At 43.9% G+C, this 26,706-nt stretch overlaps 1 protein-coding gene and 2 long non-coding RNA genes across 21 annotated transcripts in view; 2 read left to right on the top strand and 1 right to left on the bottom strand.

The window, feature by feature from the left end:
* LOC117889324 lies at positions 1-6,659 on the top strand. Of its 2 annotated transcripts, none has more exons than XR_004648447.1 (2): positions 1-35; positions 6,333-6,659. It is a non-coding gene; the product is annotated as an uncharacterized LOC117889324 (long non-coding RNA). The 2 variants fall into 2 exon arrangements; XR_004648446.1 differs by having other exon boundaries at positions 1-39.
* The window catches only part of LOC117889314, a 147,700-nt gene that overhangs the window by 2,875 nt on the left and 118,119 nt on the right, over positions 1-26,706 (top strand). For 3 of the 7 annotated variants that reach the window (XR_004648440.1, XR_004648445.1, XR_004648439.1), the window contains exons 3-6: positions 11,080-11,149; positions 18,113-18,228; positions 19,687-20,327; positions 21,049-21,175. This is a non-coding gene — a long non-coding RNA (uncharacterized LOC117889314). Of the gene's footprint in view, positions 1-11,079; positions 11,150-18,112; positions 18,229-19,686; positions 20,328-21,048; positions 21,176-23,403; positions 23,504-26,706 lie in introns of all 7 variants that reach the window. The other 4 variants (XR_004648442.1, XR_004648441.1, XR_004648444.1 and 1 more) reach the window with 4 other exon arrangements.
* N6AMT1 (N-6 adenine-specific DNA methyltransferase 1) overlaps positions 1-26,706 on the bottom strand; it is a 53,627-nt gene that overhangs the window by 14,834 nt on the left and 12,087 nt on the right. For 2 of the 12 annotated variants that reach the window (XM_034793216.1, XM_034793197.1), the window contains 2 exons: positions 1,337-1,528; positions 257-580 (listed from right to left, as the gene is read on the bottom strand). The exons of 1 other annotated variant lie outside the window; for it this stretch is intronic. In XM_034793216.1, coding sequence (XP_034649107.1) covers positions 257-300 — 44 coding nt within the window. In that variant the 5' untranslated portion in view covers positions 301-580; positions 1,337-1,528. Of the gene's footprint in view, positions 1-256; positions 1,124-1,336; positions 1,529-9,499; positions 9,633-11,383; positions 11,459-15,284; positions 15,513-26,706 lie in introns of those variants that run through there. 9 more of the 12 variants (XM_034793250.1, XM_034793253.1, XM_034793223.1 and 6 more) reach the window with 8 other exon arrangements.

Genomic DNA, 26,706 nt, shown 5'->3' with positions numbered 1-26,706 from the left:
GATGACCTTACTGGCATATGGCACCCTGTCCCAAAGTAGGTAAGTTATATAGTTCCTATGCTCGTTTTTTTTTTGGGGGGGGGGACCCGCTCAGGAATGAAAGCAATTAAAAGAAAAATCAAGTAGAACACAAAGTTCTGTTGAATTGTAGGAGACATGACTTTTGATTCCTTATGTCTCAATCCTCCCCTGTTAAAAACAGTATTAGATTTTGTTAATATTAATATTTTTTAGTGTCAGAGCAAGTTCTTGGTACCCAAGAATCCAGGATGGAGATTTCTTAATGGGACTTCTGAACATCCTGTCATTACTTTCTGTCTCTATTGTTCTCCCTTGCCATTTAAAATTCTTGGATCAGCTGTGTTCCTGACACATTCCTGTCAGGGAGGTTTTTACTACATTTCTTGGTCTTCAACTGATTCCGGGCCCTCTGATCTTCTTATCTCTCTGACATTGTTTCTTGTGTCTCCATAAAACTGTAACTCATGCTTCTTTGAAATTGTTCCTCCATCCAGTCACAGACTCATAGGCCTTTAGTTCTGCCTTGGTATTTCCAGCACTAGGACCACACCATACCTTCCTGGGTATAAGTGAGACAGATCATTCAATTAATAATCAGTGTGTGTGAGTCAAAAGAAATTGCTTTGTATCCTGGCTTTTTCCCTCACATAAACACCACAATTTATGTGCAAACCCGTGCCTGAATTTGAACATCAGTATACTATGTGTGTGAATCAGTGAGATTTACATTAGCATATATTATTTATACAGGAACCATTGAGTTACATAAATACATTAAAACAATACACCGAGTACACCACTGTGTGTAATACAGCAATATTTTAAACAAATCCAGATGCTGCCAAAATTGCAAACCAGTTCCAGTGCTATAGCTTGCATTTAGGTGGCCAGGAAATCTTAAGCTTCAGCAGTGGATCCTGTTAGCCAATTTGAGCTTTGTCCAGCCATTTCACAAAGGAATGTTTTTTTCATGCTTTTTGGACATAGCCTGTGCTGTGAGACTGGGCAGCAAAATGATCTCCAGTTTATGGAAAATGGCAACTTTGCTTTCAGAAGGTGATTATTGATGTGGCATGAAGAGGAGTGATGTTGCCTCTGGCGTCTGTAGTAATAAATATTTCAAAACAACAGAATATGGAGTTAGGAAAATTACAACCATGTTAGTCATTAGAATTGTACCAGATTTCTACTGCCAGTGAGTATTCGGCTTAAATTTTTATATTCAGGTTTGGCCAAATACATTTGAATTTAAATAATTGGGTCTTAGATGGTTATTTGAGGACGAGTCAGTCTAAACATACCCAGCAGTTCTCACCTGTTTCCCTATCCATTCCCAAGAATTGATCACAAAAGTGGCACCAGCTGGTTGCATGCTCTTTACTTCTTCCATACTTTAATGCTGCACCTGTTCTCAAACAACAATCATCTCCAGCATTAAGGAAACTTAAAAATAGCAGGAAGGGAAGCCTGACAAGAGAGGGGCTGTGGAAGATTCTAGGCAGCAACTCTGCAGAGAAAAGAGTAGATTTAGGGTGACTGTTACCTTTATTAAAGTAATAAAGTTATTTGTTCAGTGTTAGAAGAAAATGACTGTGATTTTTTGCCATTGCCATGCCAGCAGCCCTAGCCTCCAGTCAGTGGAAGCCAGTCTTAAAGGGAATGCGTCTGTGCAGGACTGAGGGGAAACATCAAGTTAAAAAATCAGAGAATATAGTATTTCATGCTCCAGTAGAGCAAACAACTAATTTTTCAGTTCATTCTTTGTACTGAAAAAAAAATTTTGTTTCAGGTCAGATGGTTCATTTGACCTGAAACAAAACATTTTATTTTCAAGGTTTTTTAAACATATTTAAATAAATTAAAAAAAAGTTGTTTTGATTGAAAGATTAAAACATTTCATTTAGAAAATGTCAAAACAAAATATTTCATTTTTTTCAGATTTTATTTTAGTGTTTGCAGTCAAAAGAATTGGGTCAATCCAACACAGATTCACAAAATGTTTTGGTCAACCCGAATCTGCATTTTTATTTTTTTTTTAAATAGTTCGGCCAAAAAAATTTGGCCCTATCCTTCAGAACGAAACAAAAATGAACAAACCAAAAATCTGATCAGTAATGGTAAGGAGAAAGTAAAAGAACTCTAGTTCCTCTGAAATATTTGTATTTAATTTTGTAAGATGCTCGACTACGTGGAAGATAGTGATATAAAAGCCTAGATTAAAGAGAGGGAAAAGGTGATACACGTGAGTTGAAGAGGTAATGAATAGGACTAAATATGAAAAGGGACGTGACCTCAGAATTTTAGTTTATATTCCTTATTGTGCTGTTTGAAAATATTAACACTGTGACAAGCTTCCCATGGGTGGAGTTAAACTATCAACCAATGTGAGAAGAAATTGTATAGAATGCAAAAATACTTGGTTTTCTTTTGCTGCATAAAACATCTTATCTTTCAAATTATTTTCAAAGTAAAATAGTTCTCATCAAACAATAAATGACAGTTTTCACTGGGCAAAATTAATCACTAGTTGTACCTCTGTTGACTTTAATATCTAGAAAGATTAAAGGAGGGACCTGCGGGTCTTCACTCACAGGTTGTGTTTCTGGTTCTGACCCCTAATATTGTGTAACCCTAGGACAAGTCACTTAACTCATAAGAACATAAGAACGGCCGTACCGGGTCAGACCAAAGGTCCATCTAGCCCAGTATCCTGTCTACCGACACTGGCCAATGCCGGGTGCCCCAGAGGGAGTGGACCAACAGGCAATGATCAAGTGATCTCTCTCCTGCCATCCATCTCCATCCTCTGACAAACAGAGGCTAGGGACATCATTCCTTACCCATCCTGGCTAATAGCTATTAATGGACTTAACCACCATGAATTTATCCAGTTCTCTTTTAAATGCTGTTATAGTCCTAGCCTTCACAACCTCTTCAGGTAAGGAGTTCCACAAGTTGACTGTGCGCTGCGTGAAGAAGAACTTCCTTGTATTTGTTTTAAACCTGCTGCCTATTAATTTCATTTGATGACCCCTAGTTCTTGAATTATGGGAATAAGTAAATAACTTTTCCTTATCCACTTTCTCCACATTACTCATGATTTTATTTACCTCTATCATATCCCCCCTTAGTCTCCTCTTTTCCAAGCTGAAGAGTCCTAGCCTCTTTAATCTCTCCTCATATGGGATCCGTTCCAAACCCCTAATCATTTTAGTTGCCCTTTTCTGAACCTTTTCTAATGCCAGTATATCTTTTTTTAGATGAGCAGACCACATCTGTACGCAGTATTCGAGATGTGGGCGTACTATCGATTTATATAAGGACAATAATATATTCTCACTTATTCTCTATCCCCTTTTTAATGATCCCTAACATCCTGTTTGCTTTTTTGACCGTCTCTGCACACTGCGCGGACATCTTCAGAGAACTATCCACAATGACTCCAAGATCTTTTTCCTGACTTGTTGTAGATAAATTAGCCCCCATCATATTGCATGTATAGTTGGGGTTATTTTTTCCAATGTGCATTACTTTACATTTATCCACATTAAATTTCATTTGCCATTTTGTTGCCCAATCATTTAGTTTTGTGAGATCTTTTTGAAGTTCATCACAGTCTGCTTTGGTCTTAACTATCTTGAGCAGTTTAGTATCATCTGCAAACTTTGCCACCTCACTGTTTACCCCTTTCTCCAGATCATTTATAAATAAGTTGAATAGGATTGGTCCGAGCACTGACCCTTGGGGAACACCACTAGTTACCCCTCTCCATTCTGAGAATTTACCATTAATTCCTACCCTTTGTTCCTGGTATTTTAACCAGTTCTCAGTCCATGAAAAGACCTTCCCTTTTATCCCATGATAACTTAATTTACGTAAGTGCCTTTGGTGAGGGACCTTGTCAAAGGCTTTCTGGAAATTTAAGTACGCTATGTCCACTGGCTCCCCCTTGTCCACATGTTTGTGGACCCCTTCAAAGAACTCTAATAGATTAGTAAGACACGATTTCCCTTTACAGAAACCACGTTGACTATTGCTCAACAGTTTGTTTTTCTATGTGTCTGACAATTTTATTCTTAACTATTGTTTCGACTAATTTGCCCGGTACCGAGGTTAGACTTACCGATCTGTAATTGCCGGGATCACTTCTAGAGCCCTTTTTAAATATTGGCGTTACATTAGCTAACTTCCAGTCATTGGGTACAGAAGCCGATTTAAAGGACAGATTACAAACCTTAGTTAATAGTTCCGCAACTTCACATTTGAGTTCTTTCAGAACTCTTGGATGAATGCCGTCTGGTCCTGGTGACTTGTTAATGTTAAGTTTATCAATTAATTCCAAAACCTCCTCTAGTGACACTTCAATCTATGACAGTTCCTCAGATTTGTCACCTACAAAAGCCGGCTCAGGTTTGGGAATCTCCCTAACATCCTCAGCCGTGAAGACTGAAGCAAAGAACCCATTTAGTTTCTCCGCAATGACTTTATCGTCTTTAAGTGCTCCTTTTGTATCTCGATCATCAAGGGGCCCCACTGGTTGTTTAGCAGGCTTCCTGCTTCTGATATACTTAAAAAACATTTTATTACCTTTGGAGTTTTTGGCTAGCCATTCTTCAAACTCCTATTTGGCTTTTCTTATTACATTCTTGCACTTAATTTGGCAGTGTTTATGCTCCTTTCTGTTTGCCTCACTAGGATTTGACTTCCACTTTTTAAAAGATGCCTTTTTATCTCTCACTGCTTCTTTTATATGGTTGTTAAGCCACGGTGGCTCTTTTTTAGTTCTTTTACTGTGTTTCTTAATTTGGAGTATACATTGAAGTTGGGCCTCTATTATGGTGTCTTTAAAAAGTGCCCATGCAGCTTGCAGGGATTTCACTTTAGTCACTGTACTTTTTAACTTCTGTTTAACTAACCCCCTCATTTTTGCAGGTTCCCCCTTTTGAAATTAAATGCCACAGTTCTGGGCTGTTGAGATGTTCTTCCCACCACAGGGATTTTTGAATGCTATTGTATTATGGTCACTATTTCCAAGCGGTCCTGTTATAGTTACCTCTTGGACCAGCTCCTGCGCTCCACTCAGGACTAAATCTAGAGTTGCCTCTCCCCTTGTGGGTTCCCGTACCACCTGCTCCATGAAGCAGTCATTTTAAAGTCTATAATAGGTGCCTAATGCTATATTCTTATAACTCATCTTTAAAATGGGTATACTATTACTTACACTTAGTCTGTGTTTTGAGGCTTAATTCATGTTTATAAAGTACACTGAGATCTTCAAATGGAAGATACAAGTGTAAATTGTACATCTGTTGTATCATTCTTGTGGGTTTAGAACCAATCAATAATTTCATATAAGTGTTTCCAGTAGCTAATCAGCCACTCACTCTGCGATATAGAGGACTCCTTTTATACCTAAAGAAGATTAAATTAGTTTTTTTGGGCAATTTATGAAATAATGACTTTTGGGTCATGACTCATTTTAAAACATGTGACTATTATATTGATTGTGATATCCACTCTTGGCCTTTGTTTCAGTTTTGGATAAACATTACATTATCTGATATTCAGTAGAATGCTAAAATTAGACATTTGCTACATCCCCATCAAATATTATCTAAGAATAAAGTTCATTTTATGTTTGTATGATTGTTTGTGGTAGAGCAGAGACACGTTATCTCTTTTTGTAAGAGCAAAACTTTGACTTAAAGTGGCAATGCCAATGTTTTCGTTTAGATTAGCTGGAAAAGAATACTGAAGACTGGCATCAGGACACTTTTGTTCAGGGGGAGACAGTATCAGCTTCATAAATGTATGGGGAAATTTTGCACTATAGGAACAACTACTTGTAATGCACATTAAATATGTATTGAATTCCATTACTTTGGCAAAATAAAATCATGTAAAAGACTGAGAATTTTTCAGTCTGTCTATATTTGGGAAATAGATACTTTTGAATATTTTTGCATCTCTGCAGGTGGTCAGTGTTTAGAGTGCAATACAAGAAATGACCTCACCATCTTCAGCTGTACTAGATGTTATTTTTGGCTGCTGTACACATCAAGAACTCTGGTTAATTATTATTGTTTTTTTAATACTTTCTAAGTCCTTTGGGGTAAATTTTATAAAACATTTATTTTTATTGCTTACATAACTGAATAAAATGTTTTTCTTGGTAGAAGACTGTAATGCTTTTGCCAAAACAGATTCTATTTCAATTTCTAGAAATTATTAAACATTAATATTCTCATTTGAATGGTATCTTTGCGATGTTTTTAAACTAGGCTTTGAGATTAATTTTTTTTTTTGGACAGAAATCATGATTCTCCTGTTTGCACTGAATAAGCTCTATGGCCCATCCTCTTTGGAGCTCAGTGCAGTTAATCTAATCTACTGATACTTAATCCACGACTCTTTAGCTGCCTGTGGCTCTTTACAGGTCTTCATGAGGCTCTCAGAAATTGTGCACATCTGTGTGGCACTCCACTCCTCTATTTGGATTTGGCAAATCAATTCACCGGTGTTGAAATAGCTGAGATTTTCCTCCCTGTAGATGGGGTGAAAAGGAGCCACTGGGATTGTCTCCGTATGTAAGAGTGAAACCACTTCCAAGTCACAGCCAGGAGAGGAGGAGAAAGAGGTGAATTCCCCCTCTATTCCACCATGAAAGGCTGGCTGATAGACTGATACTTTCCTTTACCCTTCCTCTCTCCCCCACTGACTGATGAGAATGTTTGCTGTCATGTTGTGACGTTGCTTCAGTGCTCTGTGGCACAAGAGCAGTTACATAGGCGAGAATGTAGTCAATTTATCATCAAATTGCCTCCCAATCCTGTAAGAATATTTCAGCAAATTTTTGGTGTATCAGAAACTCCAGCGGGTTCTTGAGGTTCAACGACAGCGCAAATGTGCTTAGTCCACCTTCATAACTGTTCAAAGCCCTCCATTCAGCAATATGCAGCAAGGTGACCACTAGCAGAAATATCTTTCTGGCATAGATTGCCAGATCTTCTCCCCAGGACTGGAAAGCCACCTCTCTTTTCCATTCTGATACCTTGAAAACTGCTATGTTCTCCAGAGGTTGGCTAGTCTTTAAAGAAGAAATTGCGAACTGGTAACAGTCCCTTGATGGAACTGCCATCTCCCTCCCCATACCCTACGTAAGACACTATGAAAATTTTACATTTTTAAAAACTTTAGTACATGTATTTTACCATTAGTAGCCTCTGCTCTTTCCTCAGGGGCTGCAAAGGTTGTCTCAGAACCAAGGGTAATCTAACAGTCACATTCCTGAAATGCTGAAAATTATCAAAATTGTGGCCTTCTACATCAAATTTATGTTATATGGGGGGAATTTCTTGGTTTCTTCCAAAGGAAAAACAACATACAATTTCTTTGAATTGGCAGTACCTTTGACCCCTGAGATGAAAACCGTTCTGCTGGGAGGGCAGGGGCAGCACTGCAGAGGCAGACAGAGAAGGCCGCCATAGGACCTGCTCATTGGCATGAACAGGAGAAACCAGGAGCAGTTTGCATTCCTCAAGTATGGAAGGATCAGGCTCTTCAGCGGGAAGAGGCACTGATGAACTGGTTCCTGGAGCAGGAGGCTTGCTTAGGGAACGGGAGCATTCCCTAATGCTCATAGAACTGGTAGCTGAACAGTTTCGGAGTCTGTTTGCTGTCATGGCCACATCACCTCTATGTGAACTAGCTCCTCCTCCTCCTCCTCCGGCCCACCCAGGGTGCTGCTGAGGCAGAGGACCCAAGCCCCCTGAGAATGGAAGGAGCCTGTAGGACTCCCAGGACCACACCCTCGCCAGCAGCCAAAACCCTTCAAATCAGGACCCCATTGAGTATCCAAGTGAGGAATGATGAGCATGTGGGAATCCCGGAAGCCATCAAGTGCCTGCCCCCCAGACTACACACTCAAATTGTCCCCAAGAGCAGTTTTCCACAGTCATTCCCCCTTTGTTAGGTGGTGGGGGAGGGCAAGGAGACAGATGCAAATACATTAATATTGGACCGTTGTTTATGGATTCAGTCCCATTACATTTTGTTGCTTTACTCCTTTTAAAAATATTTCAATTACATGTTTCATATACCACTTTTAATAAATGTCATCATTTCTTTGACTTGTGATGGACCCTCCTTGCTAAGTATGATGAATGTAAGATGTTTTCAGGTTTGGAATTGGGATCCATGATTCACAGGATGGATGGGTTATGTGCACTGTTATGTGCTTAGAGAAATCACTGATAGTTTTAAAAGCAGAACTCACAACACAGAAAATGGGTAGATAAGCATCTTTATGGCTCGGTTCATATACAGAACAATGAAACACAATTAAACTAACAATACAGGCATCTGCTACTCCCCAGTCATTAAACAGCCCCAAACCTCGACCAGTTACAACCTTGGGGTTAGTGCTCCATAATAGCTACTAAGTGAAGTTAGCAGCACCAGCAATGAATGGTGGGGGGTGGGGGGGGGAAAGGTGAACCCCCCCTTCCAAACCAAAATTAGATTAGGTTGTTAAGAGAGACTGTGTTACTGAGAACAGAGTTTGGTAAGACAGTGTGAATGCTTAAGATAAAAGCAGTGTACAATGTCCACATTGCAACTCAGTTCTACCCTCCAAAGCACCAAGCCAATCCCTAAATTGTTAACCCAGTGGAAGCGCCCTGTTATAATTGTCTGTAATGGGTGAATAGTCATAGGAATGAAAGGCTAATGCCCATCAGCTACAGGGGACCAAAACCCTCACAAAGATATGTAGCCCCACAAGTATGTGCCAATGTTTCCTCGTGCTTTTCTAGCAGCTGCACAGGATGTGAAGGTGTCCCTTGGCGCAGGGAGATATCACCGTTTGCGTCCCTGCTGTGCCAAGATGTGTGCACACATGACATGCCTGATTTCCTTTGCCCCCTGGGAAAGGATCAGTGTGCACGTGGGTGGGATCTGGCTTCCTGTATGCAGTTTGTAAACCAGACATGTCCTGTGACCGCTCTGGACAGAAGCACTCCTCTTTATTCTCTCAAACGTTATGCAGTGCATAGCAGGTGACGATTATGCAAATAGTGTTGGCCACATTGGCATCCAGATGGGTGTGTAGGCAGCACCAACAAGATTGCACGTTTGGTAGGCTGAAATCTATGATCATTCTCCAGCTACTGAGTTTATAATTGAATTCCCTTTTTCCAGGATCATTGATAGGGTATAGTTTCATGAGCCAAGTTAGGAGTGGGTATGCGGTGTCCCCAAAAATAACTGTTGGCACAGACATATCATAGAGAAACACATCATTTCTTGGGAATAAAGTCCTTTCTCCCCCCTTCAAGTACAGTCCAGATCTCCTCAGCACCCTGGTGTCCTGAACCTTTGCGGTGTTTCCCACCTTGGTATTAATGAAACTGCCTGTGTGGATCACTGACTCTTGAAGAACAAGTGAATAGTAACCTTTTTGGTTCTCATACTCACTCACCCCTTTTGGTGGGCAAATATTGGGACGTGGGTGCCATCAATGTCCCAGTTTGGTAAACTCATCCTCTTAAATCCAGCTATTATTTCTGGAACTTTGCTTATGGCAACCACCTGTGGATAGATCAGTGTTAATTGCCATGTAAACCTACACAACCATGACCCCAACAATGGACTTTCCAACCCCAAAGTGGTTTGCAATTGACTGATAGCTGTCTGATGTTGCCAGCTTCCACAGGGCAATAGCCAGCTGTTTCTACCCCAATATGGCTTCTCTGAATCAAGTTCTAGCGGTATGGTGCAAGGAGTAGTGCAGGCTCATTACACAGTTCCATGAAGGTCTGTTTCGTCATTCAGAAGATCTGAAGCCACTGCTAGTCATCCCAGCTTTCCAGAGCAATATGATCCCACCACACCATGCTGGTTGTCTTGGACCAGAAGCGACTGTCTACTTTATTGGTATACTGTGGCAATACCAACATTCACCAGATCTGCTCCACAGGACTCAAAAGGATTGTCATTCATTTTCATGAAAAAAGAACAGGAGTACTTGTGGCACCTTAGAGACTAACAAATTTATTAGAGCATAAGCTTTCATGGACTACAGCCCACTTCTTCGGATGATATGCATCCGAAGAAATGGGCTGTAGTCCATGAAAGCTTATGCTCTAATAAATTTGTTAGTCTCTAAGGTGCCACAAGTACTCCTGTTCTTTTTGTGGATACAGACTAACACGGCTGCTACTCTGAAACCTGTCATTTTCATGGTGAGCCATCTCCAACACGTCAGAAAGTTCTGGCCAGATTCCCTCCTGCATCTTGTCGATCCCCTACTCCACTGCGTAAACATTTATCCCGCAATAAGAAGTAGAAGCAGAACCAGATCATCGTCCAGTTGCTCCGTGTCTTCCACCAAGTTTGGCAGGAAGGTAACATGCAGGGCTTAAATTCAGCCAGAACTGTCCGGAACAGAGCTACGGTAAATATTTTCAAACCCCTGGGGCTGAAGCCCCGGCACCTCCTACGGAGCAGAAGACCTGAGCCCCAGTGCCCTCCATGGGGCTGAAGCCCCAAGCCATAGGGCTCCTGGAAATACTCTATGAGAATTTAAGCCCTGGTAATATGAACAAGAACTGCCATTGGCAAATGTGTGAAGGCAGGGAACAAGTACCAACAACACACAGCACGGCAGTTCCTGGAGTGTCTCACTTGACACTCAGACCCCTGGGATACTGTACCTGAGATGGGTACCACTAATGTCACGTAGCAAAAGCAGCAGTGTGGATACGTGTGCATGTGTGTACACAGCATTATACTCATGTCCAGCACAGCATATGTGAACAATCATTGCGGAATAGGGAACACACACAAGCATGTACAGGGTCAGGTAACTGAGCATGCACACCAGTGTAGATGTACCTGAGAAGGCTCCTAGTACCATTCCTATTGGTCAGGGCATTAGTTCCCTCACAATCCTATTACTATGCAGAAGAGCCATAATTCTTCCAAGAGTTTGACTCCCTCCAAAGCCAATATCATTTTTTTCCCATTTACACTCTGAAAAAACACTGTTTCTTCTTACAGAGACCTCTTCAGAAGCAAAGCGTGGATGGACATCTCCAGGCCAAATTGTAACACATTTCTGCTTCTACAGGTATAAGAGCAAGACAAAAATATGTATGCACAGACCTATATGTTTCATGTTACTGTGCTTGCAATGGGTAACACCATTGTTCTCTCTCTCCCATTGTTGCTCCCCTCTGCTGATGTATTTGCTGCTTCTACAGCCAACTGACTTTGCAAAGAAGCAGGAAGGGAAAGCAAACAACATGAAGTTATTTTTTTTAGTGGCGTTAGTTGGAATCTGAGATGATAACATTTTTGTTACCTCCACAATTCCTCTTCTAGGCCACCGTAACCCCCCTCAGGAAATCTAGAATCACTCAAGCTGGAAATCACTGATCTACAGAGACAAAAACAGGCCCCTTGATTACTAACTGCAATCCGTCTGCTATTTATCACTTAATATGTTCTTACCAGCATTTACTTTTGTCTGTAATTTTAATATGTTTTGTTTTATAATTTCCTTTAAAATATGTTCATAGGTGTGCACATGAAAAGATGTAGAGCGTCAGAGGACTGGTGTTGCTTGACAAAGGCTCAACATGAGCACAATCCAATGAAAATGTTGAATTGCATCACCTTACAAGCCAAAAAATAATTCCCAGAAGATCAGATACTGATTCTGCAGCCAGAAAGAAAAGTAACTAGTCTGACAAACTAGTCCTCAGCCTCCTCACCAATCTTTCATTTTTTAACTTTTCATTTCTTTTCCTTTCTTTCTACTGCTCTTTTCCCTAAGAAACCTAGGAAATGTGTGTGTAAAGAACTGTCTCAACACAAGATTAAGTTTAAACCTGCAATACCCATGACAGTCAGTTAATATTTCATTATTCATGGTGTGCAAACAGATACTTGTCGATATGCAAAGCCACAGAAAATGTTGTACATATCGGATAGAACTTGGTCTAAATTAGAATGTTTCCATAGCAACCTTAACTTGACTGCATTGCATTATGGTCTTTCCTTATGGGCCAGATTCTGCCACCCTTTCTCAGGTTGAATAGCATGTGACTCCGCAAGTGATTCTATTGAAATGAATCTCAGTAAGGGAAACTAAATCTGACCCTACATGGATACATACAAATGAGCTGTGTGAGCTGCGATTTTACAGTTCTTGAATTAAGTACAGTAAGTAGAGACAGAGAAAAAGGATGAGTAACATTGGGTCATTTTCTGCTGGTGGTCTGTCAAGAAACATTATTTATGCAGCCCACTAGTGTCCTCTGGAAAACCCTCCTCTGCTGCTCCTAATAATACGGTCCCATCTAGTACTGACTAAAGCTGCTAATCAAGATACAATATTTTGGTAAACAGCTGCCTATTCTCACTACTTGCCATGCATCAGTACCCTGGCATATCAAATATCACTATGAAAAACATGTTGGTTTTGGAACCAAAATCGTTTTTAATATTCTCTTTCTTAGTTTTTCATATTAAAACACACACAGAGAAAATTGCCACCAAAGATATAATTGCACACAGATTCTGTTTAGTTTCATAATACGGTTTCCCTTTTTGATTACTCAAACATAAAAGCTGTCGAGGAGATAATATTGTATGAGAGTGCCCTGTCAAAATCTTCAGCATGTATCCAGACAAGCTTATCTGTTACACCAGGAGAAAAAGAGACATAACATTTATGAACATAAGAACTGCCAAGCAGATCAGACCATTGGTCTCTCTAGCCCAAGATGCCATCTGTGACAGTGGCTGACATCAGTTACTTCAGAGGAAGGTGCCAAAAAACCCCTATAAGACACATGAGTGGATGCTTTCCAAATTCTTTATATAATATTTAAAGCCCAAACTCACCTCTTTCCTAGAGTTTGGTATTATTAATAATGATAACAACAATAAGATAACATTCAGATGGTCTCCCCAGTCTTGGCTATACCTGTGGTTCTTTCCTCAGAATCCCTCAGCTCACCCCCTAGATCCTCTCTTCTCCAGAGAGCTTCTCCCACCTCCCTAGGGTTGCCAACTGGCTGACTGCAGAAAACCAAACACCCTTGCCCCATCCCTGCCCCGCCCTTCCCTAAGGCCCTGCTCCTGCCCGGCTGTGGGTCTGAGCTCTGGGCTAGGGCCGGGGATGAAGAATGTGGGGTGCAGGAGGGGGCTTTAGCTGGGGTGTGTGGGGCTGAGGGTTTGGAGTGTGGGAGGAAGCTGGGGGTTGGGGTATAGGAGGGGATGAGGGCTCCGGCTGGGGGTACAGGCTCTGGGGGGGGCCAGAAATGAGGGGTTCAGAGTGTGGGAGAGGGCTCTGGGCTGGGGCGGGGGGTAGGTGCAGGGGGGTGAGGACTCCAGCTGGAGATGTGGACTCTGGGGTGGGGCCAGCGGTGAGGGGTGCAGGAGGTGTCTCTGGGCCAGGGATGAGGGGTTTGGGGTGCAGGAGAGGGTGTGGGGTGCAGGCTCTGGAAGGGAGTTTGTGTGCGGGCAGGGGCTCAGGTTTGGGACAGATGGTTGGGGTGTGGGAGGGGGTTCGGGATGCGGGCTCCAGACAGCGCTTACCTTATGTGGCCCCCGGAAGTGGCCGGCATGTCCCTGCCTATCCACGCCTTGGCGAAGGCATGGATAGGCGGCTCTGCACACTGCCTGTACCCACAGGCCCTGCCCCCACAGCTCCCATTGGCCGTGGTTCCCGGCCAGTGGGAGCTGCGGAGCCGGTGCTCGGAGCGGGGCTGGAACGTGGAGCTTCCCTGGCCGCCCCTGCACCTAGGGGCCAAAGAGACGGCCAGCCACTTCCGGGAGCCACGTGGAGCAAAGGAAGGCAGGGAGCCTGCCTTAGCCCCGTTGCGCCACCAACTGGACTTTTAGCAGCTCAGTGTGACCGGAGCCGCCAGGGTCCCTTTACAACCAGGTGTTCTGGTCGAAAACCAGATGCCTGGCAACCCTACACCTCCCTTATGTCCATAGGGACTGCAGTATCCTGCCTCAGTGAATCAATAGTACCCATCATCCCCTTTTCCACCAGTACCAACACCAGCACCTGCTAACAGTGGAGTTTTTCAGGCAAACACTGCCAGCCTCTTGCAGGACAACTATGGAATAACTTGTCTAAAGAGGAATTTTCTTCTTAGCACCCCTTAGTTAGTGGTTGGCTTATGGCCTGAAGCGTGAGAGTTTATATTCCTCATGCCTTCTTGTATAATCTGCTCCAAGCTCCTGGCCTCAATAATACCATTTGAAAGTTAATTCCATGGGTTAATTCCACTCCATTCATGTCCGTGGGTGTTCCTTTCCTTTCTCCCCAGTGCTGGAGAGTTTATGATTTGCATCAAGCATACCCATCCTCAGCACCTCACCTGTCACAGCAGTGAGTTCTCGGTGCCTGTTAGAAGCATGCCTGTTCTAAGCTCCCCACCCAGAGGAGCAGGGCTTCCTCAGATCCTGGGGAAGGGAGAGGGACTCAGACCCTACCACAGCAAAGCAAGCCCCCACAACCTGGGTCATGTGACAGGAGGCAGTGAGGGGGATCAGATTGCCATAGATGGGCTGGAGCTCCCAGAGCCTGGCACACACAGAGGGGCTCAGAGTGGGACTCAGAACACCCCTGGTGGCAGAGACCTCCAGATCCCATCTTATAAGGGGAGTAAGGAGAGGTGGTTGAACGCTCCCCATATAGGCAAGCCCCCGTTCCCCAGATCCTGGCTCACATGAGGGCAGGGTGTGTGGGAGGGCCAAACTGCTGGAGATGGGCTGTAGAGGGCAGATTGAGGCACACACAGGAGGGAAATGTGGGGCTGCTGCAGATCCCTGCCCCTATTCTCCCAAGCCCTCATCACCTCTATGTCCCACTTCCTCGTGTCCCACCCCAGCTCTTCCAAGGCCCCATCACTTTATTCCCCAATTCCTCTCCCCTGTTCCCACTTACTCTTCCACCTCCAATCACTCTTCTCTCCCAGCAGTAAGCATTTGCTTGGGTAATTTATTTTCTTTTCAAAAAGTAGTTTCAGTGCCTTCTGAATATTCTGCTGCACTCAAACTACGTTTCTGCAAAATAAAAATCACCCCAGATCCCAGTTCACAATCCTCCACTTCAGGCTCTGTACTGGGAACCCTTGACAGCAGACAAGTCCTCCCTGAGCGACAGTTGGGACCTCCGGTACAGGAGCCTCAGGTGCTTAATGCATTCCCAGCACTGGAACCAGAGACAGCTCAATGCCTACCTGCTCCAGCCTCTGAAATTTCCACGTATGTTCCTGCCACTCCAGGAGAAGTCGTGGGGGTTGGTGTACTCTGACCACACACTGATCAGCATCTGGGGGTAAGCAAGGCTGCTGCTCTTGGGACAGGATCCCATGTTCACCTCTACTGATCAAAAGAGTGCAGTAGAAAACTTTTCTGAAGTGGTCAGCACAGCTAACTTCTACCAGTGACAATGTGGGGACAGGGACCTTTATAGACAGGCAGAAAAGGGTTCATTACTTTGTGGGAATGAGAGTGGCAGATTATTGAAATTTGAGAACTGGTACATGCTCTTTCCCCTGTATACCCGTAAGAACGGCCATACTGGGTCAGATCAATGGTCCATCCAGCCCAGTATCATGTCTTCCGACAGTGGCCAATGCCAGGTCCCTCAGAGGGAATGAACAGAACAAGTGTAGCAAACACATGTACAATGTACAAAGTATACATGTATAATTAACCCACTTTTTACTTTTCAGTGGATTAAGATTTGAAATGTGCCCTAAAGGAGTTGAAGCATACAGCCTTTCAAAAAAATCAACAAATAATTGAAAACAATCCTAACAGTTAGGGTTGCCAACTTTCTAAAAACACAAAACCGAACACCCTTGCCCTGCCCCTCCCCTCTCTGAGGCCCCGCCTCTGCCCCACCCCTTCTCTGAAGCTCTGCTCCCGCTCGCTCCATCCCCTTCCACTGTTGCTTGCTTTCCCCCACCTTCACTCACTTTCACCAGGCTGGGGCAGGGAGTTGGGGTACGGGAGGGGGGTGAAGACTCCAGCTGGGAGTGTGAGCTCTGGGGTTGGGCCGGAATGAGGGGCTTGGGGTACGGGAGAGGGCTCCGGGCTGGGGAAAGGGATTGGGGTATGGGCTCTGGGATGGGGTGTGTGCTCTGGGTGGGGCCAGAAATGAGGGGTTTGGGTGTAGGAGGGGGCTCCGGGCTGAGGCCGAGTGGTTTGGAGTGCAGGAGGGGGTGCAGGCTCTTGGGAGGGGCCAGGGATGAGGGGTTTGGGGTGAAGGAGGGGCTCCGGGCTGGGGCAGGAGGTTGAGATGCGGGGTGAAGGGTGAGGGCTCTGTCTGGGGGTGTGGGCTCTGGGGTTGGGCCGGGGATGAGGGGTTTGGGGTGCAGGAGGGGGCTTAGGGCTGGGGCAGGGTGTTGCGGTGTTGGGGGGGGATGCGGGCTCCGGGACGGAGTTTGGGTGCAGGAGGGGACTCCGGGCTGGGGCAGGGGGTTGGGGTGCAGGAGGGGGCTCAGGACCGGGGCAGGGGGTTGGGATGTGGGGTCCCAGCGGCACTTACTGCAGCTCCCAGGAAGCGGCTGCTAGATTCCTGCAGCTCCGAGGCGCATGGGCAGCCAGGGAGGCTCCGCATGGTGCTCTCATGTCCACAGGCACCACCCTCGCAGCTCCCATTGGTCACGGTTCCAGGCCAATGGGAGCTGGGAGCCAGCATTTGGGGTGGGGCCAGCTCTCGGAGCCTTCCTTGCCACCCATGCGCCTAGGGGCCGCAAGGACCTGATGGCTGCTTTCGGGAGCTGCGCGAAGCTAGGGCAGGCAGTGAGCCTGCTTTAGTCCCGGGCCCCCGTTGCACTGCCAACTGGACTTTTAATGGTCTGGTCGGCGGTGCCAACCAGAGCTGCCAGGGTCCCTTTTTGACCAAGCGATCTGATCAAAAACCGAACGACTGACAACTCTACTAACAGTATTAAAATATCTCAGTGAAATATTTCCTGAAAACATTCTGTTTTTATCCATTCTGAAACACAAGGCCCTGAGCACTGTTTCCTAAAATTAAATACTGATGGGAAAGCTAATAGTTGAAGAGGCAGTGTTTTTTAAATTAATGCTATTATTCCACTTTCCTGCCAAGTTACTCTGGAAGGACTTAGGTGTTTATCCTCAATATTTTTTCCAATCCATCCAGGAGTTTGAGTCAAATCTGTTCTCTAAAATAATCTAATTATCACAGTCTTGCTCCTAAAAGGATTTAGAGGGTCTGTTTATTTGCAGAAATTGTCCACATACCAAGCTTCTGTCATGTTTATTGCAATATTATGAGTAAACAGGAAAAGCTCATGGTCTGAATTTCACCTTACTCAGTGGGAACCTTTCACTAAAACACAAAAATTTGTTAGCACTCATTCAGGATATGACATGTAGTACGCTGAGAGCAGCTGTAGTTTAATGGTTTAATTGAAAGAACTGAAGCAGAGGTCATACTGCAATGGCTGTGGTTTTTCTAATACTGCAGTATGGATTAAAAATAGAATTTGACTTGTAAAGAAAGCTACAATAATTAGCACTTTAAGAGGGGCTTACCATGACAGTAAAAGTATGTTATGGTTGCGACTAAGGATAATAATTGGAACACAAATAAAAATTAGAAACGCAAATCATAGTAAACAATGCTTTTTATAATAATACCTTAATACTTCGCATTCATATATTGTGATCCCAATCCAACCCAGCACTTAGCTCTTAAGTGTCATAAATTGGGAAATTCAGCTGAGGTTAAAGCACAGTCACAGTGAATTTTACCATATTCCCATATGAGACCAGCAATGCAAATACTTTGTTTAGATTTCAGAGTAGCAGCCGTGTTAGTCTGTATCCGCAAAAAGAAGAACAGGAGTACTTGTGGCACCTTAGAGACTAACAAATTTATTAGAGCATAAGCTTTCGTGGACTTTGTTTAGAGTTCCACATACAAGTCCTAAATCTTTGCCCTGTGGTAACAGACTCATTTGAGAACCATTACTTTTGAGGCAGTGTCAAAGTTAGGTTTTGTTTTCTCTTCCTTCTCCTTAACAAGTGAAAAGAATTGGGATCGATCATGATCAAGGTCCTGATTGAAAGTCCTGTGAAGTCATTGGGGGTCCCTTCATGGATTTAATTGGGCTTTGGGTCAGGCCCTGACTGAGAAAAAATGTAAGTAAACTATGTATTTAAATATAGTAAACTCCAGTTCAAAACAATTAGTACTTTGTATTAATTTAAAAACCACTAAAATACTAGGTGATGAATTTAAATGTGAGTGTTAGCCTACAGCACTAAGGCGTAGATCCTTAAAGGTATTTAGGTGCTTAGCTCCCATTGACTTCAGTAGGAGTTAAGTGCTTGAATATCTTTGAAGATCTAGGCCTAAGTCACTAGTATAACTTTCCCCTAAAGGAGTTCCTATGACTCTTATGGGGTTCGCTACCCCTTGCTATTTTAAGAGCTCTCTAGTTAAATATAACCTCTTCCAAATGGCCAGCCTTTGTGAACAGCCATATTTTCACTTGAAGAAGAGCTCAGTGTAAGTTCAAAAGCTCGTCTCTTTAATCAACAGAAATTGATCCAATAAAAGACATTTCCTCACCCACTTTTTCTTGCTAATATTTTGAAACATCAGTTTTAAAAATGTAATAAATTTAAAGCAGTATTCTAGTCAAACAAGGGTGTTTTGTGTGAGTGAGAAACAAACTTTAGAAATATAACATTTAGGATAAGAATCAAAATGTATAAAAGCATTATGCACAAACACCAATAGCACATGGAAAAAAAATTTTTGCTTATGATAGTTCCAGTAAATATAGTAAAGATAGTAAGATGAATGAAGTGTTGTTCTGGCAATCTGACTGGCTAATGTAATTTTCCTGAATATAATTAATTCTGAAATGCACTAAATATAACAATTATAACTGCATCTCCAATAAAAATCCACATGACAGTGTTTTTTCCATCTGCAGTTTATAACAACAATAACAATCTTGGCACAAGACAATTTGTTTGGGTTAATGATCCTTGGTTGTGCCTTAGGCCTTCAGTTCCTCCCAGCCAGTCATTAATCCCCAGGAAATTTCCTACACCTTGATTGTTATTGTTTATATAATTCATTAAAAAAACTCCTCAGGAATTGCAAAGTGTGTAAAAGTAGTAGTTCACAAAGTGACTGTCTATTAAAGGCAGAGTTTGCAAAGTTCAAGAAATTAGAAACACCAATCACAGTAAATATACGTTTTGTAATAATAGTAATACCTTAATATTTTCATTCATATATTGTGTCACTTTCCATCTGAGACTATCAGTGCACTTGCTGAAGAGCTTCATTATATATAAAACTGACTCTGGCTCTTGCTGTCTAATTTGGATATTTCTAAAGCATTTACTACCTTTGTATTTAAATGCCAAAGATAATACTAGATATGTATATACCGGTAGTTCTTCAAAGTAATGTAAAGCTGTTGGGCTGGATTCTCCTCTCACTTGTATTAGTGTAAATCAGAACAATGGAATTATATTGGTGTAAACGTAGAGTAAGTGAATTCAGATTTGTCCCCAATAATTAACCTGCCCAATTTGCCTGTGAAACAGGAAGCTAAAATTACAACCTTTATTTTACAGATGGTGAAATTCAAGCAGAGAAGGAATCTGATTTGCCATGGCCTTCTATCTAGTCAGAGGTAGAGCAGGGATTAGAACTCTTTAACAGATTCTGAGCTTAATGATTCACTCCATCCCGTCAAACCTTCTGTGGATTTTTCTCACTGAATGTCTTGGGCAGGGCTAAATTTTGACATTTTTGTTTTTCTCTGACTTACGGAGGTTCAAAATAAATCAATTTAGGACCGTGTCCTATGACTGGTAAGAAGTCACAGAAAGAGTCTCCTTCCTCTAACACTGAACAAGTAACTTCATTAGAAGAAGGAAAATGGCATTATTCCTAATTTTTTTTCTCACTGCTTTGCTGTAGAGCTTCTGCCTCAAACCTTCTCAAGCCCCCTCCTGGCTAGCATCTGTTTATAGTTGTAAACAAACAGGACACATATGCTCACACACAGCACAGAATGAAGAGGAACAGGGCAAGTCTTGTACAGCTCTATCCTGCTGGGAATGACAACGGCACCATGATTCCTCTCTCATCACACCATTTTTTCTTCTTGGCTTCCAGTATCTTTTGCAACCGCAGGGGAGAGATTTGGTAGGGCTGAAAGAAGGCCCTACTACCATTCCTACGATGAAGAGGAGGAGGGGATTTTTGCCAGGTAAACTGTCTCCTGTTAACTGAAACTTTTTAGCGAATAGGACTCAAATGCATATCGAATGGTATACACTTTATAATGAAAACATGTCAGATCCAAATGTGTCAGATCTTAATCTAGTCTTAGATTTCCTTGAAGGCCAATTTCTTCCCCTGGCTACATGCGGTTGTGTTTTTCACTGTATGGGTTTGTCATTCTACTCAACACTGGACACAACTCAAAACACAGTTTCAGAAGCTGTTTAGGCAGGTACATATGCTCAGTTTACTGGAGCAATTGTTACCAGAATATCAGGCAACTATGCAAAGCATTAGTAATATAAAGCTCTGCCATGTAGTGGTGAAGCCATAACCCTGCATTTGAACAGGCTAACAAATACAGTACACCATACATTGGTAAGATAACTTGACTGAAGTCAATGGGACCCTCATGTATGCATCTGAATAATAGAAATATTGGGCCCAAATCTGCCGTCAGCTATTCCACTGCAAATCCATAGTAATATGTAAAAGCAGAACTGACACTATGGAAATTAGAGATATGAAAGCTGCCCAAGCAGATTTTAATTTGTCAAAAGTATCATGGACAACTTCCTCAATGAGAAGGAACCACGATGTGAATGTTAATACTTGTACATTTAACACTTAGTCCCTACTGATATCTTCATAAAGAAGTTCATTAAAGAGACTGAGGGCTCATTTAATCTGGAATTGCACATTTTCAGGGGAAGCCTCTTCCATTTCTGATGACCTTCCTAGATCCTTCAGGGTTCCATCCTTCGCTGATTAGCCCTTGCTTTGTGGATACCAGCTTTCTGGCCAAGGAAGACTGGATGAGGGGGCTTGAAAATGGTGAGTGCTGTTTCTGAATCAAGCAGAAAGCTTACTGATGAAGGATGGGAGGCACCTCCTCCCACAAGTGGTTGAGTTCAGTGTCTCCCCAGCATTCTCAGGGCCAGCTGGCTTGGGGAGCAAAACCCAGAGTTAAAAATAAAACAGCCACTAAATGCCGTGTTTTTCTTTTTTCCTGGACTTGACCCAACATTTTTTGGTGTAATTTCTGGCTCACTACAGCTTCAGTCTGGGCGAGCAAAGGGGTAGTTGCCCCCAAGAGAATCAAAAGCAGCAGAAATGCAGCTACATTGTAAGGACTGTTATTATGGTGGAAACACTGATTATTACTGGGAAGCGGGAGGGGAGTCATCTGTCTTCTTCATATGCTACATATCATTTTACATATGGTTTTCTGGCTAAATGCTTTTCCTTTGAATTATTCATTTGTAACATAAATTGGGTGAATGCTTTGCAAATTATCCCAGTTGCAGGGATTTTTGAAAGGCAAAATTTCAATATTTTAATGAAATATTTTAGCTTTTCAATATATTTTAACATGCCATGGTGTTTTTAAGGGAAACCACAAGGTCATAACCAGAAAACACAAAGGTAAGAGTAGGTTATTGTTTCTGTCATTCCATAACATAATCTGAGGGCCCGTTTATACTCCTGATCTCATTTCATTTTAATAAGTGAAGAGTTTAATGGCCACACGACCTTGTGTCAAATATGGCAGTTTCCTGCAATATATCTGGGAGGTATTACGCTATTAAATGCCAAAGATAATACTTGATATGTCCAAAGAGGCCCCAATCCGTCCTGGGAAGGGCTGGAAGGACAGACACTTGCCAGATTCCAAATAAGTGTTTAGCATGCATGTAAGTTCTTTTATTCTTTTTAATATGTTTTCTCTGTAATGTTTTCACCTTAAGAATAAATGTGCTTGCTTATAAAGAACTATGGGGTAACTTGGCTGCTGGCAATTACGTTGTTCATAGTCTTCAAAGAATAAGCAACGTTCAGATGCTGGCCTGTTTAGGCAGTCTGACTAGGAATATCAGTGTAGACAAGGAACAGTGCATCCTGGAAAAAAACCCAGTCCGTAGGGTTGCCAGGTATCCAGTTTTCAACTGGAACACTCGGTCGAAAAGAGACCCTAACGGCTCCGGTCAGCACCGCTGACTGGGCCGTTAAAAGTCCGGTTGGTGGCGCAGGCAGGCTCCCTACCTGGCTCCATGCAGCTCCTGGGAAACTGCTGGCATGTCCAGCTCCTAGGCATAGGGGCAGCCATGGGGGCGCTGCACACTGCCCCTGCCCGAGAGCCAGCTCCGCAGCTCCCATTGGGTGGGAACTGTGGCCAATGGGAGCTGTGGGGGCGGCACCTGTGGGTGGAGGCAGCGCGCAGATCCACCTGGCTGTGCCTCTGCGTAGGAGCTGGACATGCCAGCAGCTTCTGAGGAGGTGCCTGAGGTAAGTGCCACCTGGAGCCCACACCCCCTCTTGTGCCCTAACCCCCTGCCCAAGCCCCCTCCCACACCCAAATGCCCTCAGCCCCAGCCCAGAGCCCCTTCCTGCACCTGAAACCACTCATCCCCGGTCCCACCCCAGAGCCTGCACCCCCAGCTGGAGCCCTCACCCCCTCCTGCACTTCAATCCTCTGCTCCAGCTCAGTGAAAATGAGCTAGTGAGCAAGGGAGGGAGGGAGGGGGGATGGAGTTAGCAGGGGGCAGGCCTCAAAGAAGGGGCAGGGCAGGCGCGGGGCCTTGGGGAAGGGGCAGGGCAGCGGGTGGGGCAAGGGTGTTCAGTTTTCGGCTATTAGAAAGTTGGCAACCCTACCAGTTAGAAGGGACAGAGACATGGGTCTCTGCCCAAGAGAGGCAATGGCTGAGGAGTCGGGAGCCTAGAGTGGGTACGCTTGCTGGACCACAGAGGGGGTATATGGGTGCAGTTGCCCTGAACTGTGACAGACCTATCTTTAGTATTCCTCTGTGACAATCAGGGTCCAGACACCTAAAGGGGGAACAGTGGGTCTGAACCCCAAAAAATAAGCAATTGAATCAACTGGTTGTATACAATGCTGTTGTGTTTAAAAATATGTCGAGTAAGATCTTTAATGAAAGCTTATAATGTTCTGAACTTGTTGATCATTATGAGATGTGTACACACTGTGGTTATGAATCTATGTATTTATGTATATAGAATACTATGCTCATGGCCTGTACTACAATTTCAAATACACCTCACAGCAGGGAGGGCCGCCTCTCAAACCAGGTGTTTGCACAAAACCAGATGCAAGAAACGATCCCTGGTACATCTCAGGAAAAGACAAATGATGGACCATTACAGGTAAGGGCAAACACTGAGATGCCCTGACTACCAAGTTGAGAGGGAATTTCTCCCACCAGGAATCACCGCTGTCTGAGAGGAAGGGGGTAAAAAATCCTGCAAACCCTGTGAAAAGGGCAGAGATTAAATGAAAGTTATCCAAACTGAGGGACACTTTCAAAGGCAGGGGGCTTTCTGTGAATGCTGGATCCGCCCTGAGGGGTAGGGGGCATATTGGGAAACTGTTCAAAGGCAATAGGTAACTTGTATGAGAAAAGGGAATTTAACATAGAAATGCAAAGCCTGAAGTTGCATCTTTGTATTTGTTTTCTGTGTAAATTGTATGTGTTTGCTTTTTCTTACTATTTCATCTTTGATTTTTATAATATATGGAGATATACCTATCTCATAGAGCTGGAAGGGACCTTGAAAGGTCATTGAGTCTAGCCTCCTGCCTTCACTAGCAGGACCAAGTACTGATTTTGCCCCAGATTCCCTAAGTGGCCCCCTCAAAGATTGAACTCATAACCCTGTGTTTAGCAGGCCAATGCTCAAACCACTGAGCTATCCCTCCCCCTCTTTATATTTTCTATTAAATCTTTTTGTTTGTTTTTACCCCAAGCAGGTCTCTGTTGTGTAAATTGTGTGGAGTGTGTGTGCCAAAGTGAACTGATAACTGGGGGGCTGGTTTCATGCCTTTGGAGTAACTAGGCTGCTGGAAAGAGCAACAGAGGGTCCTGTGGCACCTTTAAGACTAACTGAAGTATTGGAGCATAAGCTTTCGGGGTGCATGCCCACTTCATCAGACCAATGATGCTCCAATACTTCTGTTAGTCTTAAAAGTGCCACAGGACCCTCTGTTGCTTTTTACAGATTCAGACTAACACGGCTACCCCTCTGATACTAGGCTGCTGGAAGTTAGGGGGAGACCTTTATGCTTGTGGGGTGGCTACTGGTATCAGGACTATGAGCCATAGCAGCATAGCATGACAGCACCCAAAGTTACAAGGGTGACAGAACCCCTGACTGACCTGGAATCTCCCCAAAACATAACATCATCATCTTAATGTCACAGGGCCCTGGTCCACGGCTGGTACTTCTAGGCACCACCTTTATACAAATAATAAATACTAATAACTGAATCAAGCTAAACTCAAGCCATGTGTGGCTTGAGATCACGTCTATTCTCTTTTCAGTTCTCTTACAAAACCCAGTGCTTCAGTTGAACATCTGCTACTATTCAGTCATTGGTTAATGCCTGTTGTCTTGAAAAGACTTGTAGAAATGGAGAATTGTTTAACTAAATAGATACCTTTATGTACAGAAAGTTGGCTTTACCTCAGATTTATTTCTATTTTTATGTGGCAGGAAAAGAAATATGGTATGTTAACTAAGGGCCAGATTTTAAAAGGTATTCAGGTGCCTAAAGATGCAGATAGATGCCTCGTGAGATTTTCAGAAGTGCCTAAAATCCCATTTAAATCAATGGCAATCAACTGAAATCAGTAGGAGTTGCACACCTGAAAAATTATTCCTTTATTAATTATTCATTAATTTATATATAATTTTATATTCAGCGCAGAGTTAGGTGCAGAGAGTTTGAATGGTGTGCATAAAATAACACACTGAATGAGAATGATAAGATGACAGGGGTATTGGAACAATTTGTATAGTGGGGGTGCTGAGATACATTAAACCAAACTGTAAACTCTGTATATGATAGAAACCACTTCAAGCCAGTGGGGTGGCTAGTTCCAGCACCTAATATAAAAATAAACAGTACATTCAATGTTCACTAAATGAGACAAGTTCTGTGGGAAAATGGTGTGTGATTATGGTGACCGTATTTCCCAAAGGGAAAACGGGACACTGCACAGGGCTGGCCTGAGCCCTCCCCGCCCCTAAGCACAGGGCTGGCCTGAGCTGCTCGCCCGAGTCCCTCTGCACCGCCCAGCCCCTGTGAGACCCCTATGAGGCTGGGGTCGCTGGAACCCTGTCTGCCCTCCCCCCACACGCTAGGCTGGGGTCGCTGGAAACCTGCATGCCCCCGCACAAGCCCTTCCCCCCTGCAAAGGGGTGGCATCTCCACTCATTCCCCCACACATTCCTTTGCACTGCATGCCGCTTTTTTGACAAAAGTTGGCATTTGTCCCGTTTGCTCTTGCCAACTGATCAAGTTGGTGGGGAAGGATTCTTCTATCACATGCATTATGACAGACAGCTATAGGTCTGCTTTCTGAGGATCCCCTCATAAGGCCATTATAGGGGCATGCTGGAAGCAGGGCTGGGGCCAGGAAGGGCATGTTAAGGATGGGACCACAACACAGGAGATTCAGAGCAGTGCAGAAGCCCAAAAGATCATAAGTCCATTGAAAGGCCATTAGGCACTTTTGAAAATTTGATGTGCAGTCAAGTTTCTTGTCTGAACTACAGTCTTTGTTACATATCCAGGACTAAATGAATGCATTTTAAAATTTAAATGTCTTATTGAACAAAATTCTGTGTTGAGAAGTAAATTTTTAACTCCTACAGCTAATACACGGGTGGGCAAACTATGGCCCATGGGCCGGCCCTCAAGCTCCTGCTGGGGAGCGCGGTCTGGGGCTTGCCGTGCTCCAGCATTCCAGCCAGGGAGCAGGGTCAGGGGCCATTCCATGCGGCTCCTGGAAGCAGCGGCATGGACCCCCTCCAGCTCCTACGCACTCCAATGGCCCCCTCTGGCGCTCCAATGGGAGCTGCAGGGGTGGTGCCTGCGGATGGGGCAGCTTGCAGAGCTGCCTGGCCGTGCCTCCGCGTAGGAGCCGGAGAAGGGACATGCCACTGCTTGCAGGAGCCACTTGAGGTAACGCCGCTCGGAACCTGCACCCCGAGCCTCTCCCCTCAGCCCCACCCCAGAGCCTGCACCCCCAGCCAGAGCCTGCACCTCTTCCCACACCCCAACCCCCTGCCCCAGCCCTGATCCCTCTCCCACCCTCCGAACCCCTCGGTCCCAGCCCAGAACACCCTCCTACACCCCAGACCCCACTTCCCTATCCCACCCTGGAGCCCCATCCTGCACCCTGAACTCCTCATTTCTGGCCCCACCCCAGAACCTGCACCCCTAACCAGAGCGCTCATCCCCTCCTGCACCCCAACCCCAATTTTGTGAGCATTCATGCCCGCTTTACAATTTGTATTCCCAGATGTGACCCTCGTGCAAAAAAGTTGGCCCACCCCTGAGCTAA

The sequence above is a fragment of the Trachemys scripta genome, chromosome 1 (genome assembly GCF_013100865.1).
Source record: "Trachemys scripta elegans isolate TJP31775 chromosome 1, CAS_Tse_1.0, whole genome shotgun sequence".
NCBI lineage: Eukaryota > Metazoa > Chordata > Testudines > Emydidae > Trachemys > Trachemys scripta.
This window is presented reverse-complemented; position numbering and strand designations above follow the sequence as displayed.